Source organism: Arachis stenosperma, chromosome 1 (assembly GCF_014773155.1).
Source record: "Arachis stenosperma cultivar V10309 chromosome 1, arast.V10309.gnm1.PFL2, whole genome shotgun sequence".
NCBI lineage: Eukaryota > Viridiplantae > Streptophyta > Magnoliopsida > Fabales > Fabaceae > Arachis > Arachis stenosperma.
In genome coordinates this window covers 3,183,451-3,203,452 of record NC_080377.1, presented here as the reverse complement: position 1 = coordinate 3,203,452, position 20,002 = coordinate 3,183,451, and the positions used below count along the sequence as shown (strand labels likewise).

At 27.5% G+C, this 20,002-nt stretch overlaps 1 protein-coding gene and 1 pseudogene across 1 annotated transcript; both read left to right on the top strand.

Moving 5' to 3' along the window:
• The first annotated feature begins 2,240 nt into the window (after positions 1–2,240).
• On the top strand, positions 2,241–10,982 carry LOC130961609 (cucurbitadienol 11-hydroxylase-like). The gene is made up of 9 exons (XM_057887576.1): positions 2,241–2,515; positions 6,052–6,376; positions 6,932–7,093; positions 7,343–7,591; positions 7,693–7,782; positions 10,066–10,144; positions 10,223–10,329; positions 10,419–10,546; positions 10,862–10,982. Exons 1-9 carry the CDS (start codon positions 2,310–2,312, stop codon positions 10,953–10,955), a joined length of 1,440 nt encoding a protein of 479 aa, XP_057743559.1. The 5' UTR covers positions 2,241–2,309; the 3' UTR covers positions 10,956–10,982.
• A 3,710-nt stretch (positions 10,983–14,692) lies between these two features.
• LOC130973747 (uncharacterized) lies at positions 14,693–16,245 on the top strand (annotated as a pseudogene).
• Positions 16,246–20,002: the final 3,757 nt, after the last annotated feature.

Sequence of the window (20,002 nt, the reverse complement as noted above, 5' to 3'; positions counted from 1 at the left end):
CATACTTTTTCTATTACCCATCATACCATATAGGCGTTGGAGAGCACTAGAGCAGTGAGGAGGGGGCAGCACGCGTGGCAGCTTCTACACATCTCTAGACATAAAATATATTAATTTGTATCTTTTGTTAGTGTGTTTATATCTTTTCTATTAAAAAAACACAAAATATATTAATTTAGTGTCTCTAGACACAATATTTATATTCATATCTTATCTGTCAAAATATAATTTTATATCTACGTATTTTTATTTTAATGTCTTGTGTTTATAAACAAACATAATCTTATTGCTCAAGTATGCACATGCATCACGTGCATGGAACTTAGCCTAGTTATTACCGCTCCCAATGATTTGGATGCGGCCAACTCCTATGAAAAAAAGTTACCTAAGCTAGAAAGGAGTAACGAGGTACAAGGAGAAAATTTTGTTATGATTTAGAGTTTTTTTTTTTAACAGTTATGTGATTTTAATAGTAGAAATATTGTAATCTTTGAGGATAAATGGTGTATTATGAGTAATACAATACTTAGGAGGAATCAATCGTGTCAATGGCAATGCAATGAATGCATGGTTATAGTAGCTAAAGAACTTTAACGACACTTAAAAAGAATTAATAAATTTAAGTCATACTTTTTTATATTTTAGTAATAATTTTTAAATTTAATTTTAAAATTAAAAACATTGTTAAGTAGTAAAAGAAAATTATTTTAATATTAGCAATACTTTTTAAAGAGTTGCTAAAATTGTATAACTACTATATATAACTATTATAGCATATATCTGCCTAAAACTGAATATTACATTGATATGAAATAAACAAAAATGACTGTTAGGACGAACTTTTGTCGATAACAATATTGGAGGTAGCAGTGTCAAAACGGCCTACCCACCTTGTCAAAACATGCCTTAAAACGGGGCGGAACGAGCCCTCCTTCTAAATTCAAACGAGCCTATATCCCATTTTATGGATAAGAAAGGTTGAGAGAGAGAGGTGTAGATAAGGTTGAGAAAGAGGAGGATAAGAAAGGATGAAATTGTGAGTGAAGAAACCTAATTTTTAAAATCTATACTCGATTTTAAAATATCATTTTTAAAAAAAAAAATAAAATTATTGTCGGACCATGTGGGCCCGTCCTTTTCTACCAAAATCTACTTATTCAGCAATGTAGGTTCGACCAATTTTCTTTGTTTGACAGGTTTAAAATTATAGTTCGATTCGTCTTTTTTGGCAGGTTTAAAGTATAGTTTATTTTGACATTTCAAATTGGTGTTGGTTGTTTTATTATTGTTTTTCTTTTTGTTTTGTTGTTTATGTACATGTTTTTTTTCGTTGTTTGTCATCAAGGACAACATCTACGGAGATCTCTGCACTTCGAAGATCTCCGCACTTCGAAATGTTTACCACTCCTATCTCTATTTCTTTTCAAGGCCACATCGTGCTCGCAAACAGACGATCCACCACCATCACCACCTATTTATAATTTATTCAAATATTTCATTTTATAACTAGACAAATTATTTTTTTAATAAATGTCAACAAGTTCCAGAAATATATATATATATATATATATATATATATATATATAATGGGACAAAAAAATCATAACGGATGTCCTAATTATCGATAAAATTTTGTCAAAATTAATAAAAATAAATTAATTATAATTACCAATGGTTGAAACATCGCTAAAATTATTTTTAAAATTTCGGCAACATGTTTTACCAACAGTCAAAGTGTCGCTAATAATAGTTAATTATACCAAACGTTTTAAGATATCGATAAAAAGAGTCAAATTTTATTAATGGTATTCTGATCCACGCTTTTTTTTTATCGATGATTTAAAATTGATTACTGACACTTTAACCGTCACCGTAGAAACTAACCAGTATTATAGTGCATAAGAGAGTACTTCATTAACGAGAGTGTTACACATTATTATATAATCCATTCAAAGGAAACTAGTGGAAGCAACAATTATTAATTACGGGAATCCCATGCTCATAATAATATGCAACTAGAAATATTTTATCCTTGGCCTTTCGTTGGAGTGTGTTTGATTTTTTATTCATCACATATTTCATTATTTTTCCCCCGAAAAATAAGCTGTATGACTTTTTTTGTTTTTTATTTTTTTAAAATTGCTTTCTTAGCTTGGGAAGGTATTATTGTTTGACTTTTTTCTTCAAGTGCACATGCATTTTTGTTCTTTATTAAATACCGAAAATCTGCTTAGAAAACATCGACACACATCCTCAAAGAGATAGAGAGATATTTGTACTCAGAATCTTTTAACAAGGTGGTAATAATAATGTGGATACTGGGATTGTCTATTGTTGCTGTGCTAGTGATTTATGTATTTCATTGGATTATTATTCTTACAAACCCAAAATTTAGAAATAGATCTTCTCTGCCTCCTGGTTCCATGGGTTTTCCATTCATTGGGGAGACCTTTCAGTTCATGATTCCAAGTTACTCATTGGATATTCATCCTTTCATCACAAAGAGGATCCAGAGGTATATGTACTAATTATTCATTTCTTCAAGTCTGACTAATGTTTAATCTGTCGGTAAAATCGACGTTAATGTGCGACGATAAATCTAACGATATTTAGCATTTTTTTTATAGTGCGCGATCATCGTTGAGTCGAACCACAGAACTGCACATCACCACAAACAAAGCAATATATGAAATAATTTCTTTACCCATGAACCTATATATATTACTTTTGTTGCTTTGTTTGTTGAAACTTTTTATTTTGAACAAATAGATTTTCGAAAAGTTTCAAGTTAGATATTTTGATTTTAGTAAGTTTTTATTTTCTAAAATTTTTGGAAAATTATTTTTGTTAGACAAATTAATCTTTGTGTTATTTTTAATCAAACTTTTAAGAATAAACATTTAAATTTATCTCTAAAATTATGTTTGAAAAGAAGAGTAAGACTAAGAGAGACAAGGAGTAGAAACTAGAAGACAAATGCTAAATTAAATTTCTGTATTATGTTTAGTGTAAAATATATTGGATTGAGATATATTTTAGTCTCATGTTTGGTTTAAGATAAATATAGAGAATGAGGGGTAGATTTAGAATTTAAAAAATTAAATGAAAATATTTTTTAAAAAATATCATAAATTTTTTTTTCTATTCTTAAAAATTTCAGTCTTCTGTATCTCTGTTTTTTGGAGATATTTAAAGGACTTAAAATTTTATGTCTTAAAACTGAAATTTTAGTTTCAGATTAAACACAAGACTCATCAGTCTCATTTTTCTAATTTCAATTCCAATTCTAAAAAACAAACACAGCCTAACAAATTTAAATTGAATATTTTGATTTCTGTAACAATTTTTTTCTTTGATTAATCCTCAAAAATTATTTTTGTTAGACAAATTGATCTCTATGTCATTTTGAAAGAGATTAATTTATCTTACATCATATTTTTAAAACCTAATTGTTTTATAATAAAATTTATTATGATCTTATTTGTCCAACATATTGAAAATTTAATTAAGAGTATCAGAGTGATTAATTTGTTTAATGAAGCTAATTTTTAAAAATTTATAAAAAATAAAAATTTATTAAAAGCTAAAATATATAATTTAAAATTTTTTGACAACTAATTGATATGTTTATTCTTTTATTTTAGAGGTTGAACGAGGGTACTTGAATTTTAATAAGATTAGGGTTCAAAACTTTCAAAAAGTTAAAATGTGTTTTTTTTTTTTCTTTCTTTTTAACGCGTTCATCAAACACACCTAATAAAGAGTTGGAGGGTTAAACTCTAAGTTAAATATGTATAACTAATCAATTTATTATGTAATAGCATATCTTAAAAAGTAATTTCTTGTCTGATTTATTCAGTAGGTTGTTCCAGAACCATTGCCTTATGTATGTTTAATATTTTTTATCAGATAAATTTCTCTTATATTTGATATTATGTTTATTGTAAGATATCTTTTACTACGTGACATTTGCAGATGGGAGATTTAACAATTTGTATAACAATTTTTTAGATACATTTTCATTGATTAGAATATTATAATAAAATATATAGAATTACAGAAAATTTCAAAATTATAATATAGATCTAGTAAAATATTTTAGGAAATAGAAACAACATTTTACTTTTGGATTTGTTTTTACTAATAATAAGAATTAAAAATAAAATGTTCGTATAAATAAAATATTTTTCTTTTATCAAAATTCACCTAAAAAATAAAGCAAAGAAAGGTAACAAAGATTTATACGAACTTATCCTTATATTAAGAGCAATTTATAATAAGTTCTACGGAATGACTTAATAATAATAATAATAATAATAATAATAATAATAATAATAATAATAATAAAATTTAGCATTTTCTTCTAAAGAAAAATGAAAATGTTTACTATAACAACTATATTGTCTATAAATTAGGGATACATTTCTAACACTTGTTTCTAGAAAAGCATGATATACTTTTTTCTTTTCTAAATTATATTGTTCAGCATCCTTCTCAAGATAAGGATAACACATACATTTAATTTTTAAAATAGTTATAACATTTATTTTTAATTTTATCTATAATATTTTAAATGTCTTTTAATTATATTCTTAAAAATTAATTACGTTAACGAAAATACTAGCATAACAATTATATGCCGATGTGTTCATAACACGTCTGAATAAGATTACTTGTTACATCCAATGAATAAAAAAAAAAATTAGTTTTGAGCGAACCGATAAAAAAAAGTTTAAACCAATTTAAAAGCACAGTTTTTGATTAAAAAAGAACAAATAGATAAATAAAAAGGTAAGGACTATAATTAAATAAAAATTAAATCAAAATTGAATATAAAAAATATTACTTTATTTTTTTATCTAGTTTTTTATGTAATAATAAACAGACTCATTCAATTTTATTTATATACATTATAGTTTAAAATAAATTAAAATTGAATAAAAGAAAACTATTTTATTTTCTATTTGATTTTTTGATATAACAAAAAAATAACTCACTCAACTTTATTTGTTCACATTATAATTTTATTACAAAAACCGAAATTCTAAAAAGTATATTTTGATTTCTCTAATTTTCGTCTGACAGCTATTATAATAGTTCATGAAATATTTATAAATTCTATATTAAATTAAAAATAAAAATTTTAAGTCCACTAATATAAGTTTAATATACTAATTAAATAAATAAAATCAAAATATATAAAATTAAATTGAGTATTCTAACATTTATAACTACTAAATAATATTTATACTTTTCATATCACGAACTACTAAAGCGTATATCAGTTTTAATGAAAATTTGATTTAAGAAAATAAATTACAAAAAATTTGGTAACAAACTTTTTGTTTATTATTTTGAAGGTACTAGTAAAGACTAAAGAGTAGGGGTGTTCAAATTCAAACCGATTCAAATTAAACCGTTCATCTAATTCAATTTAAATCGAAAATCGATTAAAACCGCACTAATTCGGATTTGATTGGATATTATTTTTTGCAAACCGCTGAATCGGATCGGATTTCGGATCAATTTTTCACAACCGATCCAATCCAATCCAAACTGCACAATGTATTATAATATTATTATGTTTACAATTATACTTATAACATATTCAATTTGTTATACATTTTTATATTTTTCATGTATTATTATTATTTAATAGATGTTTTATGTTCAAAATGTGATTTATTTATTTATTTTAACTAACCTATAATTTTATTTCTATTGTTATGTTATTCTTGGTCTTTTAAGATATTGTTAAGACTTGTTATGTCATTGTTAGTTATTTAAAATTTGATGTTGAGACTTGTTATATATATTTAATTTTTTTAATTTACAAAACCGCAAATCCAATCTAATTCAAACCGTTCAAAATTGGATCGGATCGGATTTTTTTAAAAAAATCATCAAATTCAAACCGCACCGCAAATAAATATAGTGTTCGGATCGGATGAATTTTTGACTCAAAGTCGATCTAAACCGCACCGCAAACACTCCTACTAAAAAGTGCTGATAATAACATTAATAATCAAACAATTATTTTTTTGTCAACAGATTTGGTCCTATATTTCGAACTAGTTTATTTTATCAACCGATTGTGATATCAACAGACCGTGAATTCAATAATTACTTAATTCAGCAAGAAGGCAAATTGGTTGAATTATGGGCAGGTCCTGTCTCCAATATGTTTCGACAATTTGGTGAATCTGAAATATTTTTTGGGAACATCCACAAGCACATTCGAAGCATCACTCTAAATCACATTGGTCCTGAACGCATAAGAGAAAAGTTAATTCCTCTATTTGAAGAGATGATTCTCAACACTTTTCATCAATGGTCAACTCAAACATCTATCGATGTTAAACAATCTATAACAAAGGTATATATATTGCTTTGTTAGCTAAAATTATAGGGGTCTAAAATCTAGCTCGGTCCAAAATTTGGCTCAGATTTGAGATATATTTTTGTCGGGTTTGGATTTGTCAATTTTATCCGTTGTTATTTTTCGATAGGGTTTGAGTTATGTTTTGGATCATTCGACCTCACTCGAAGTTGGTTTTAACAATAAAAAAAAATATATTTTAGAGTGAAATTAGTAATGTCATATTATACTATTATACTTTATAATTTATTTTGATATAAATATGATATAACATTTGTTAAATTTAATTTTTAAAAGTAAAATTTTATTACTTTAATATATAAAATTTATAAATTTATATATACTAATTTTAGTATCTGGTCGACCCGATTTATTTCGGGTCATTTCTGAGTCGGATCGAAATAGATTCGACAGCTTTTTAGGATTGGATTCAAATTTACTTAAATTCGGTCCGGGCCATGAACACTCATAGCTAAAACTATTCTAAACTAGTTTGAAAAAAAAATTAATTAAGCTTGATCGTCTTATTATTTTTTTGGTCTTGTGTTGCAGATGAACTTTCAATTTTTTGCAAAGTTTTTTTTCGGGTATGATATTGAAAATTTACCTCGCAATACTGAAAGAATTTCAGAAGAATTATTCACAAATTTTACAGAAGGGTTGAAGACAATTCCATTAAATATTCCAGGAACAAATTACCACAAATGTTTGGAGGTATGGAATCTTAAAATACCAAATTTTATTTTAAATTTTTTTTATGAGTTTACTTTTTATATACTATACTAAATTACTAATACAAAGGATTGTAAATATATAATGTAAACATAAATCCTTAGTTATTAATATGTGACAATTCTGTTATGTTAACAATGTAAAATTAAATATGAATAATTTTTCCTTAAACATCCAAATAGTAAATGTTAACATGTTAACGATGTTTTCTTTGGAACTGAATTCATTCAGGAATGGAAGAAAGCAATTAAAATTGTTAAGAATATCTTAGAAGCAAGGCGCAATTCACCAGAAAAATACCGAGGAGATATTCTTGACCAAGCAATTAATGACCTAGAAAAGAACAAAGTTATGAATGATGACCAAATTGTCTTTGTCATATTAGGGATATGGTTTGCTTCTTCTGCGTCAATTTCATCAATAATACAATTAATCTTTAAGTTTTTATCAGATCATCCTTCTGTGATTGAAGAACTCAGAGTATGTATTATTTATTATATTTATTAAACCAAATATATATTTTTAGTATAAAGAAGAGTTGCTCAGTAACCATTGTTTTTCACTTTTTCTAATCATATTAGGGAGAACATGAGGACATTCTCAGAAGTAGAGACAAATCAAGCTCTTCATTGACATGGAATGAATACAAATCCATGAAATTTACACAGCAGGTAGTTTAAAACTACAAATCTTAATTATTACTTCTCTTTAATTCTATCTTAACAAAAATAAATTGAAAAAATGTCATTATCATTTATCATCATTTTAAAATATGTAAATAATTGATCTAAACGGTCCTCGACACATTAGTATATCATTGTGTACAAAAATCACTTAAACCGACTATTTAAGAGTAAATAACTATTTTTTACTATAAAAAATTTAAACGTGGACAAAACTAACCATAAAAAATTAAAACTAAAGTTATACTCATATAAAATAAAATAAGTTTCATTCGAAAAAAATGACTATTTATTAAATTTTTGTTCATAATTTCATAAACACCCCAATCTTTTTCTCTTCCTTCTCTAACCCAAACTTTAACCCTAACGATTTAACTGTCCCTCCCTCCTCCTCCTCCCTTCTCTGCCACCACAACTTTCTCTCCAAACATCCAAACCCTCCAAATCCTCCTTCACAAATTACAAACATACCCCTCTAACAGCAACATAATGGTAATCCATAAAATTTGTAAATTGCACCTTACTAATTAAGATCTGTTTTACTCTTGCATCATTCACTTCTTAATAATTTTATCAATATCACTAATTGAGATCTGATGCCTGAGCTTGCTGTGACTGACTACCGAATTTTTCGATCTCCGCCGCGAGCGACAGAAGTGTGAGTGCCAGCAGTACGGAAAGGAGACGAGGGCGGAGGAGGAGGTGGTGAGAGGTGGTGTTAGAGTTGGTGATCTCTGCACCTTCTGCAAGATCCAGAACGAAGAAATTCCACTTTATCTCCATCTTCGCTCCTTGAACCTCAACAGTCAACCCGTTGCACACACTTCTGCAACAATTCACGACTCTTCAGTCGTCGACATTCTCAAACCCTTTACCACCCTCACCGAAATGACGCTAACTTCATCAGCGCGTTGTTCTCGGGATCCACGAAGGCGAGGCACCTCGCTTCGGCAACACTCGCGAGGTCCATTAGATCGGAACAGGGACGGATCCAGAAATGATATTATGGAGAACCAAAAACACATATAATATTAAAAGTTATGTAAAAAAATTATATAATACAAGATGTATTCCAAAAATATACCGACAAAGAATATATTTTAAAGTAAAAAAATATGTGTATACTTTTTATTAACGAAGTGGTCAAATCTTCGTATCATAAAATTCACCAATAATAGAATTTGTGTCAAATTTTTCAGTAATTTTCTTTTCAATATAACTAAAAGACAATTAGCAAGAAATTCATCTTTTATTTTGTTTCTAAGTTATTTTTCACAATATTCATAGTTGAAAAAGATCTCTTAATTGTAGTAGTTGAAACAGAGAAAATTAATACCAAATGAATAAAAAAAGACGGCCACAAGAAGAAAAAGAATTCACTTTATGAGATTTGAAAATTTTTATTTAATTAAAAAATATTAGTAATAATATCTTTTTCTGATTTCTTTAATATTGTTACTTACTTTGTAGATATTAAAAATTATTAATATTTAAATTAGACTGAACTTTTATTTATACTAGACAAAATAATAAATAATTTTTTTAAAAAAATTAAATTATACATAATAACTTATTACTATTAAAAAAAGTTGGGGGGCCGAGGCCGCCACTCGCCCCCCTTATGTCCGTCCCTGGATCGGAGAGGGATTTGGTGTCAAAGGTACTCAGCTCCGCCTTCACATCCTCGCTGAGGCCGTTCAGGAAGACGAAAACTAAAACGACGTCGGTGAGCTTCTCGAAAAGCTCGTGGTATTCCTTGACGGAGGTTGAGGAGCACGTCGAAGATAGTGTCAACTGCCTCTATCTGGAATCGGCGCTCCACCGCCTTAGCTCCGTTACTTGCAGCTTTCTCTTGTGGCGGCAGAGAAGGGTGGAGAGAAGGAGGAAGAGGAGGGAGGGAGGAGCGGTTAGATTATCAAGTTAAGATTAGGGTTAGAGAAGGAAGAGGAAAAGACAGAGAGGGTGTTTATGAAATTATGAATAAAAATTTAATAATCGATTATTTTTGTCTAACGAAGCTTATCTTGTTCGGGTGTAACTTTAGTTTTAATTTTTCATAGTCAGTTTTGTTAGTGTCAAAATTTTTTATAGTAAAAAATGATTATTTACTCACTATTTAAATAATTAAAAACTGATTAAAAAATTTTAAATCGTAAAAAAAACTTTTCTTTTGAATAAATAGTAAGATACAGATATTTATTCAAATAAATAAAAAATTTTATTAATTTGTTATTCATTGTTAATAAGTAATTGTTATGATGCATACTCCAGGTATTGAATGAGGCTCTTAGGTTCTCAACTTTGCTTCCTGGACTACTAAGAATAGCATTAAAAGATATTCACTTCAATGGTAAACTCCAATTCTCTCTAACTATTCCAAATTTTGTAAGATGATGATATAATATGTTTAATTTTTATAATTTTACAGAATATGTAATTCCAGCTAATTGGATCATCCTGATTTTTACTCCCAGCCTTCATATGAACTCAGAAATATATAAAGACCCACTTACCTTCAATCCAGGGCGCTGGAAAGTGTGTATGAAATTTTCATTTCATTTATTTATCTTACTCTATTAACTTGATCACTAACAAATTTCTTACACTTTTTGAATGGAATGAAGGAGCTTGACTCCCTCACCGTGACAAAAAATTTCAAGCCTTTTGGTGGAGGATTGGCACAATGTCCAGGAGCTGAGTTAACTAGAGCTTTCATAGCCACCTTTCTTCATGTTTTGGTCACAAAATATAGGTAGCACATTAAATAATAATTTTCATATGTTATGGATTAAGATTCTCTAAAATAAAAAAAAAAAATTGATAAAATGATAAAATAAAAAATTAATCACTCTTAAATTAAAATAATAAAATACACATTTTATAAAAATTATAAAATTAATAATAATTAATTATTTATTTTGTCACTTTACTAACTTATTTACTTTAGAGAATTCAAATTTATTATGTCATGATATATACATCATATGTTGTTCATAAGATAAAAAAAAAGAAAGCTATAGACAAACATATATAACATATGTCAACTTTATCCTATTTATATTATCAGGTGGACAAAAATCAAAGGAGGAAAAGTTATTCGAAATCCAATTCTGGGATTTAAGGATGAATTTCATATCAAGATTTGGGAGAACCGTGAGTAAAATTAAAGCTATATATATATATATATATATATATATATATATATATATATATATATAGAAGAAGAGACATAAGTATTTAAAGTTAAATAAATAAATAAAATATGGACTTTGAATTGTCGATGCAATACTTAAAAAGATCTCTCTCTATCGGTTTGTAATTGTGATGTGTTATGAATGCTTAGCTTTTTATAATATTTTATATATTCTCTTGTGTCAATATATATATCGGTGTCATCAATGTATGTTCGTCAGAGTCACGATATATATAAGTTTATTTTATAAAGAAAATGAAAAAAGTGTATTATTTTTAATTTAATAATGAATAAAATTTCTTTTTTCACCAATCAAAATTTATTGCTAATTGTTTCGATGAGTTTTATGAAAATAGATTAAGTAAAAAATAGATTAAGATGAGAAATTAGAGGTAAATAAATTTATAAAAAAAATATTTTTATTAATGACAAATAAGTAACACAAGAATTAGAGATGAGAAATAGAGGTGGAGAATAAGTGTTGAGACATTTACTAATATCACAAGAGAATGAATAATGAGCTCTTTTAAAGTGTATAAAGGTTAATTAATCTCGTTGTTGAGTATTTTGTTGGAACACTCGAATACCAATTTTATAAATTTTTGTTTGAAGTTGATGAATAAAACGAAGAACAATAAAAAAAATTAGAGGAGAGATAAAAGTAAATAAAAACTCTGATTTTTAAAAAAAAAATCCTTCAAGAGAAATGAGTTGAGCTCCTTTTATAGTATAAAACTATTTTAAAGGGAGTTCATTATTATCTAATGTTACAATAAAATATTTAGTCTATCTTTTTATCCCAAAATTTGTTATTAAATAAGATAGTTGGCAGAAAATATTTTTAAGTATCCCATTATTTTAAGTCATTTTAACCAAAAATGAATGTAAGGAAGAAGTTGATCTTTATAAGTTAAATTAAAGTTATGAATATTGTTCTGGATGTCCGTAGCGAGGAGGTTTTCGAATAAAAAGGTACTCATGTGACATTAGAAAAGGAATATCTAATTTATTGATTTCTTTTTATCAAAATGACATTATCTACATTTCAAATCTAACTAATTCACTTCTACTAATTTAATTTTTACTAAAAAAAAATTCAACTCCTCAAAATATTCTTTTAAATTTCATCCTTTTACCTAACACTTCTAATAAAAATTTGACTTTTTTTAACCATACTTTTTGAATATTTTAAAATTATTTTTATACAAAAAATTCATATTTTTAATACACAATCACTAAATAATAAAAACATAAAAAATAGTAACACAGAATCAAAGAATACAAAATCAACAAAAGACAAATAAAACACACCGTATATTTGTACCCTCTTGCACATCTCAATACTATCTTGATTGCAGCACTCTTTCCTTTCTCTCTTCTTGCTTGCCATATATCTTTAGATGATAAAACCTGTGGCAACAACTCTTCAATACTCCTTCCACCCTTTCCACCTTATCCCATTCTTTGGGCACTACATTTTTGAAGCTTGCATGATTCTGCCATGTGTCTAAGGTCTCAAAAGGCTTTGGACCCCATCAATAACTTCAGATTCCAACAAACAAAAGACTTGCCAAGCCTTTTAAATACAATCTCTCAAAGTTCTCTTGCTATTCACTAAGAGGATCTCCCAAATCATGTGTACATTCTTCCTATCCTGACAGTTCCAAATCTATCAACTCCATATAATCTATCTACTCCGGAATCTCCCTGCTATTTTTTGAAAACGTGTTTGTTAAGTTAATAAAAAAAGAAATTTTTTTAATAAAAAGAGTTTGATAAATTTTTAATAATAAAAATAAAAATTCTAAAAAAATAAAAAATATTTTTTAAAAAATTATAATTTATATTTTTTTTAAATTATATTTTTTATATCTTATTTAAACACATTGATAAATTAACTATTAGACCAGCTCAACTTAATTAAAAAAATATTTTTTACATGATAAATAAATAAATAAAGTTAAACAATGCTTATAATAATTAATTATAAACATTATTTATTTATTTATTTATTTGTTAATAATGTATTTATTCATAATTCACTGCAAGGAAGAACTAATTATGCTTCTCCAAATAATTCGCTGTAGCCTAATGCAAATTTGATTCAACATGAAAGTCTTCGTAGTTGTCTAACCTCCAGTGTATTATGTTGTATCACTCTTTCATATATATTAATATGTTTTAACGTGCCATGGCTATGTTAAAATGTGTAATCCATAAAAACATTCAACCGATTAAATAAAAATAAAAGAGGACCGAAGTGTAATGTTTCTACAAAAGCTACATTTGGATTATTTGATCTCTATTTAATTTATTTATGCAATTTGTCCTTAATAATTTTTTCCAATACTCTTTAATGTCCAAACTGAGTGTATAAGTGAAGTCTAGGATGATTAAAGTGGTTCATTTTTTTCATAGTTTTGTAATATCTTTTATTTTTATTTTTCAGAATTTTAGTAATTTATTTTGTCAAGAAATTAAAGTTCATCTTTTATAAATATAAAAATTTTATTTTTTGAAGTAAATTTATTAGTATTTTGAACATTTATAAATAAAAATAATAGTTTATTCTAAAATATAAATATTACTTTGTTTCATAATATCTTTCTTTTATGTGTTTCTTAAGGTTTTAAAATATGAGTTTAATATAATGACGTAGTTTTTTTTATAACAAAATAAGATATTAATTATGTAAATTGAAATTTGTCTTTTTCTATAAAATTAATTTAGTTTATTTACATGATTTTCTAATAGTATTTTTTGTTTTTCTTGGTTTTTTTTTTTTTTTGGACGGACATTATGATACAGATTGGACTAACATAACTTTTAGTCAATGTATTTCATGCATTCTTAATTAACTGTCCATTTTTAAATATTCAATTGGATTGGGGAAATTGTTGAAATATATTAGGGTTATAAAAAATAAAAATTAATTTATAAAATTATTCTTGATAATTACTCTCTTTAATTACATTATTAATTTATTTTCTCACATTAATTAATTTATTATAGGTATGTTGAAAAACTTTTAATGTTCCACTTATTAGCTATGTAAAAACAATATTATGTGTTAAAAATTAAAATTTAAAGTGTACAATTAATTAAGACGAGAGAAAGTGGAAATCTTCCAATTGCTAATCTGTTTCTAGTTGTCTTCCTAGTATATCCCTCTAACCAAAGGCTCCTACGAGAAAAATAACTTACCATTATAATAATCAAAAGAGTAAAGATTCAACTCGATTTCTTTTATTTTTCTAATGATAAAGTGATTTTTATTTTAAAAGAAAAAAAGACACTTTAGTTTTTAATAATATTATTTTGGAACAGTATAAAAAAATTTATTAAATAATAATAAAAACTAATTTTGTAAAAATTTTATTTATAATTTGTATGGATTTAAAATGTTTACAAAATTTTTTTCAACGATAGAACTAATTATTATCATCTTTCTCATCATTATCATTATAACTTTTATCATTATTTATAAGATTTTGAGTTTTTGAAAATTTTAGTACGAGCACTACAAGAAAAAGGCCTATAGCCACGTTTTTTTCTTGTCACGCTTTAAAAAAATGACTACTTGCTAAAAGTAGTCAATAATCACATTTTTGTGAGGGTGACAATTGATTACAAATTCGGTTACGTTTTTTCTTGCGACACTTAGAAGGCGTGGCGAAAGGGGTCTATGGCTACACTTTTATGAGGATGGCAATTGATTCGAGATTTAACCACGTTTTTTTTGTCATGCTTAAAAAACATGGTCATAGAGAGAGAAACAAACACTCTTTTAAAGCGTGGCAACATAATTTTATTATAGTAGCGTTATAAAAGTGTGGCTGTTTATTATAACTTTTTTAGCACGCTTCAAAAGTATGGCAAAAAAAATTTCAAAAAAAATATTTTTTTTGTATCTGAGAGTGAGAATGCAGTAACAAAACCTTTGTTCCCCATTTCCCTAACCCTAATTCACATAGCAGCGGCGTCTCCCTTTCTCCTTCATTCAAACACTCCTCTTCCATCCTTCTCACGCAGACACGTAGGACAGCAACAGCGGTGATGGATTTATTGTCGCTCTCATGGTGCCTTCGCGAGTCCCAGCTACAACTCTCTTCTCCTCCTTTTCCATCCTTCTCACGTAGGAGTAGTTTGCAAACCTTCCAATAAAGCTGCTAATGCCAACGAGCTTCACCAACATCCAAGAAATCACACTCAAGACAATCCCATCCGCCACCAAGATCGAGATCAAGCGCGTCCTCGAGTCCCTCTACGGCTTCGAAGTCAAGAGGGCTCAAACCCTAAACATGGAAAGGAAGAAGAAGAAGCGCAGTGGCATCCTCTTAGCAAAACCCGATTACAAGAAGGCTTACGCCACTCTCAAGACCCCTCTTTCAATCAACATGAATATTTTCCCGCTCAAAATGGTTGAAGATGCCAGGAAGCGGATGAACAAGAAGAATGTGTCAAGCGTCATTGAGGACGAAGAAGAGGAAGAGGCATTGGCTTGAAGGTGACCGGGCCGGCTCGTCTGAGGCGGCACCCGTGGGTATCGTGGTCACATGCTCTTTTAGGACCATGGGATGGCCCATAGGGTTCACCGTTCGAGCCATAGGCACCGTGATGAGGATTGCAATGGTGCTGCAAGGTAGGATAGTGAATTTTGTTGATGGATTATTGTTGTGCTTAATAAAATTATTGATTGATAGTGAATTTTGTTGATGGATTATTGCTATGTGTTTTTGATGATGAATTGATGGTGATTGTCATGGTGATTAAGGTAATGCAGTTGTTAGAACGTGGAAATTGAATTGTTTACTCTATTTTCAAAGTCTTCAATACGTTTTCTGCTATGTTTCTAGCTAAAGGAAGTTGTGAAATTTTGGACCTCAAGTAGTTGGACTTGTGTTTTATTTTTCTTTTAGTTTCAAATTTTATTTTATTTGTAGATTTTAGTTTCTTGATGACGTTGGATTGTTGGTGAAATTAAATAGGTAATACAGTTGTTGAGATGTGGAAATTGAATTGTATCTGTGTGTAGTTCTAATTTTTGGATACCATGGGGTGCTTTGGGTTGATTTTTAGCAGCTTCAACTTGTTGATTGGTGCAGCTGCTGAGGGAGAGAACCCACGAGAATGTTGTGAAGCTTGTAACTGTACATATCAATCACGCGGACATGTCTCTGTATCTTGCTTTTGATTACGCCGAGCATGACCTTTATGTGAGTTTTATTCTAGAACATGCCCTTGTGGTGCTTACTTAAGTTGAAATAATCATTTTTAGATGTAAACTATTGATGTTTTCTCCAAGAAAATGTGTGTAGTTTATATTCATGCTCGGTGAGATAAGCTTTTGCCATATCGCCCACATACGATAAAAAAAGCGTGGCAATATATAGGTCATCAAAAGTGTAACGATAAAACAACCGCCACACTTGCAGATGTGACCATTTTAAAAGCGTGGCGAAATGATATCATTATGCTTTTTTAGTTTTTTGCCACGCTTTAAAAGCATAGTAATAAAGGTGTTTTCTTGTAGTGTGAGTCACTTTTCAATAATTTATTTTATTTTCAAAATTTTTTTATTAATGGTAAAATTGTTTATTTCGCAAGGACGTAGGTGTTGTTCTGCTTGCATTATTGGAATATGATTGTGTGGCAAGGATACGAGTTCCTTCCATAGTTATCAGAACCGAACCGGCAATCGACCCGGTGAAGTTACTGAATCACTGGGTTAGTGGTTCAACCGATGGGTCAGTGGTCGAACCGTTTAACCCGGTAATAATTAAATAAATATATAAAATTATAATACAATATTTATTAAAAAATAAAAATTAGGGTTTAATATTTTATATTATTTAAATTTAAATAAATTATATATAAATTTCATTAGCTTATTACTTTAATATGATATATATAATTTATATAAATTATTAGCCTTTAATTTAATGGTCTAATCTAAAAAAAAGTTACTTATAAATAAAATTAATGTTAGACATATGAACTAGTGTATGGTTGTTAGCTTAGAGCATTGTCATGTAAATTTTCTTATTATATATTATTATTAGCTTATAATTATCACAGAAGATTGATTGGCATAGTGGCAAGGTAGTTGAAGATTTTGCACAAGCTTCTTGGTTCGAATCTCAAGTGATGCATTTTTGTGAATTAATTAACAAGGTGTTTCTACTGTGATTAGCATGCCCGCCGGTGCACCGTGGAGACGCGCGGTTCATGCGCCCGAACCGCACCGGTTCGCGTTGACTCGTCCGGTTTTCAACGGGTTTGACCGCCGTTGACCGGGTTAATTGCAGAAACGATCTGCAACCTAAACCGAATCGGCCAGACCACTCCGGCCGGTCCGGTCCGATTTTGATAACTATGGTTCCTTCCCACTTGCATGATTCTAACTATGAAATGGCTACTAATTTAGCAAGAAAACAGGTTCCGTCTCACTTGCGTGATTGTGATATTAATTGCTTGTTTAGCAAGGATAGTGACTTCGTCTTACTTACTCAATGTTATGTTATTATGTAGGAATGGTGGTTTCGTCATACTTATCATAGTTTGATAATAATGATTAGTATGGTCTTAGTGAGGATGCCGATACATAATACTCGCCTGAGGATTGGAAGGATGATTTTTTCACGAATACGTAACGCTTATAGAGAAAATAATTTTTGAAATACAGACAACGATATACATGTAATGTTCATTTCAGAGATGTTATCGGATTTTTGGTGATAACGATATACATGCATTATATTGCATTTATTTGTATATTATTTGAAATTATTTGCTTGTTTGTTTGTGTGTATGTAATTGGAAATATATGTGATTATTTGCTTGATTGCGACTGTTTAGGAATAGCCGATTCGACATTGTAGGGAGAAGGTTGTGATGTTTACAAAAAGAGTTTTGTTAGACGATAAACCTAAAAAGAAATAGGAGGTGACGAGGAAAATGTCTTATCACTGAAAATGAGAAAAGTATACCGTAACAAAAGTAAATTGGATAATTGTAAGAAAAGTGTGATTAAAAAAAAAATATGATGTTGAAGAGTATGAGTTTTAGGGAGTAGCAGTTGCATCCTAAAAGTTTAGAAGAACAAAAGGAATTTGAAAAAAGAAAATCATAGCATAAATCACTAAAAATCATAAGACTAATATAAATCACTTGTCATATGGCAACGTATATTTATACTTTTTTTTATGACAATTCTAAAAATTTTCTACTAAGATTGTATGGTTTGATTCTCACCCTCTTATATTTTAATATTTTTCAACGAAGATATGAAATTTTTTTTGAACAGTTTATTGAGTTTTAGACGTTTACTGGTAATACTTTCAGAATATAAATGTTATTTAGTTATTTTTTCTTTGATGTGTTATTTCAGAATTCATTCTTTTAAGAAGGACAAAAAATTATCTTATATGTTGTATGTATATAAATACGCGTATAAAAAAAATATATGATATATTTGTATTTATGATAATAGATGTAATTGTTTGAGTTGTATTATTTGTTGGTTTTCTTTTTGTAATTAGATTTTTGGAATGTGTGTATATATAAATTTATTTCAAAGATAAATCTATTAATAATTTGAGGGTTTAAAATTCCCATAAATTATAAAATAAAATTCTCTACAAAATTAATTTTGATTATTATATATAATAAAATTTTTCAACAGATAATTTTATATTGTCCCAAAATAATATTGTTAAGGACTAAAATGTTTTTTTTGGACAGAATAACATTATTATCCTTTAAAAAAATAAATAGAAATTGAATTGAATCTTTACTTAATAATCAAAATTTAAAAACGTTTATAAACAAATTATATTCATAACTATAATTAAACTAGATTTATATGTATAATCAAACTAGATTACCAAAACATAATGAATTAGTTTTGTTTTCATAAAAAAAATTAATTATTTTATTAAGCAAAAGTTTGATTAATTACTCTTTTATAAAAGATTTGGTTATTTTAATAGTTAATTATTTTATAAAAAATATATAGAATATGTATAAATATAGACAAGTTTATAATGACTAATTCATATTACATTCACAAAGCATTTTAATTTTGATAATCAACTGCCAAAAAGAGATGGAAAGAAATTAAAATCTCTGAATATTTAATGCAATGAAAATCTATACGTTTAGTGGTTTACTTAATTATTTCCAAAAGATAAGTTTTCGTCTTCGGAATCTTTTATCAGCCAATTAATGAGCATTATTTAGATAAATCCAAATAAATATTACGAAACAACTGTCACACAAAATCTTATTTATCAATAAATTCCTATTTAATGATGCATATATATTTAGTGTTAGGGAAAAAATTAATTATGTTGCTATAAAAAAAATAATCATGTGACACATCTAATTATTTTTTATAACAAAAATATTTGGTAACAAAAAAAATAAGCCAAAAATAATTATAATTTTTTTATTTAACATTTATTGTCACAATAATTAATAAATGCTAAATAAGGTAAATTCTGTTTTTTTTTTTTTGTCTATCTAACATTAATATTGAGAAGATATTAAAAATTCAGTTAAAACAATATAAACTTATCTTATTTAGTATTTATTAATCGTCTAATGCTAAATAAAATAAGTTTGTATTTTTTTTCTCCCTAGCATTACCATTTTAATAATTAAGTCCAATCAAATTAGTCTAAATTACTCACACAATATGCACGTAAATCACACACTTATTCTTTTTCTTCTTTTTTCTTCGCACGCATTTTCCTTCCGTGTCCTCCTTATTCTTCTATTGTTGCTGCATTCTTTTTTAATTATTTTTTCTCTTCTTTCTTCTCTTTTTAGTTTTATTACAATATTTTTTTGTTTAATTTTTTCTTTTCTTTTCTTATTTTTATTCCTTTTAAGAATGCAAAATTTTAAATTGTGCAGAATTTATTAAAAAAAAGTACTAAAATTTTTTATTGTGACTCAAGAAATTTCTTATCCAATAAGAAGTTATAAAAAACAAAAATATATCAAAATTTT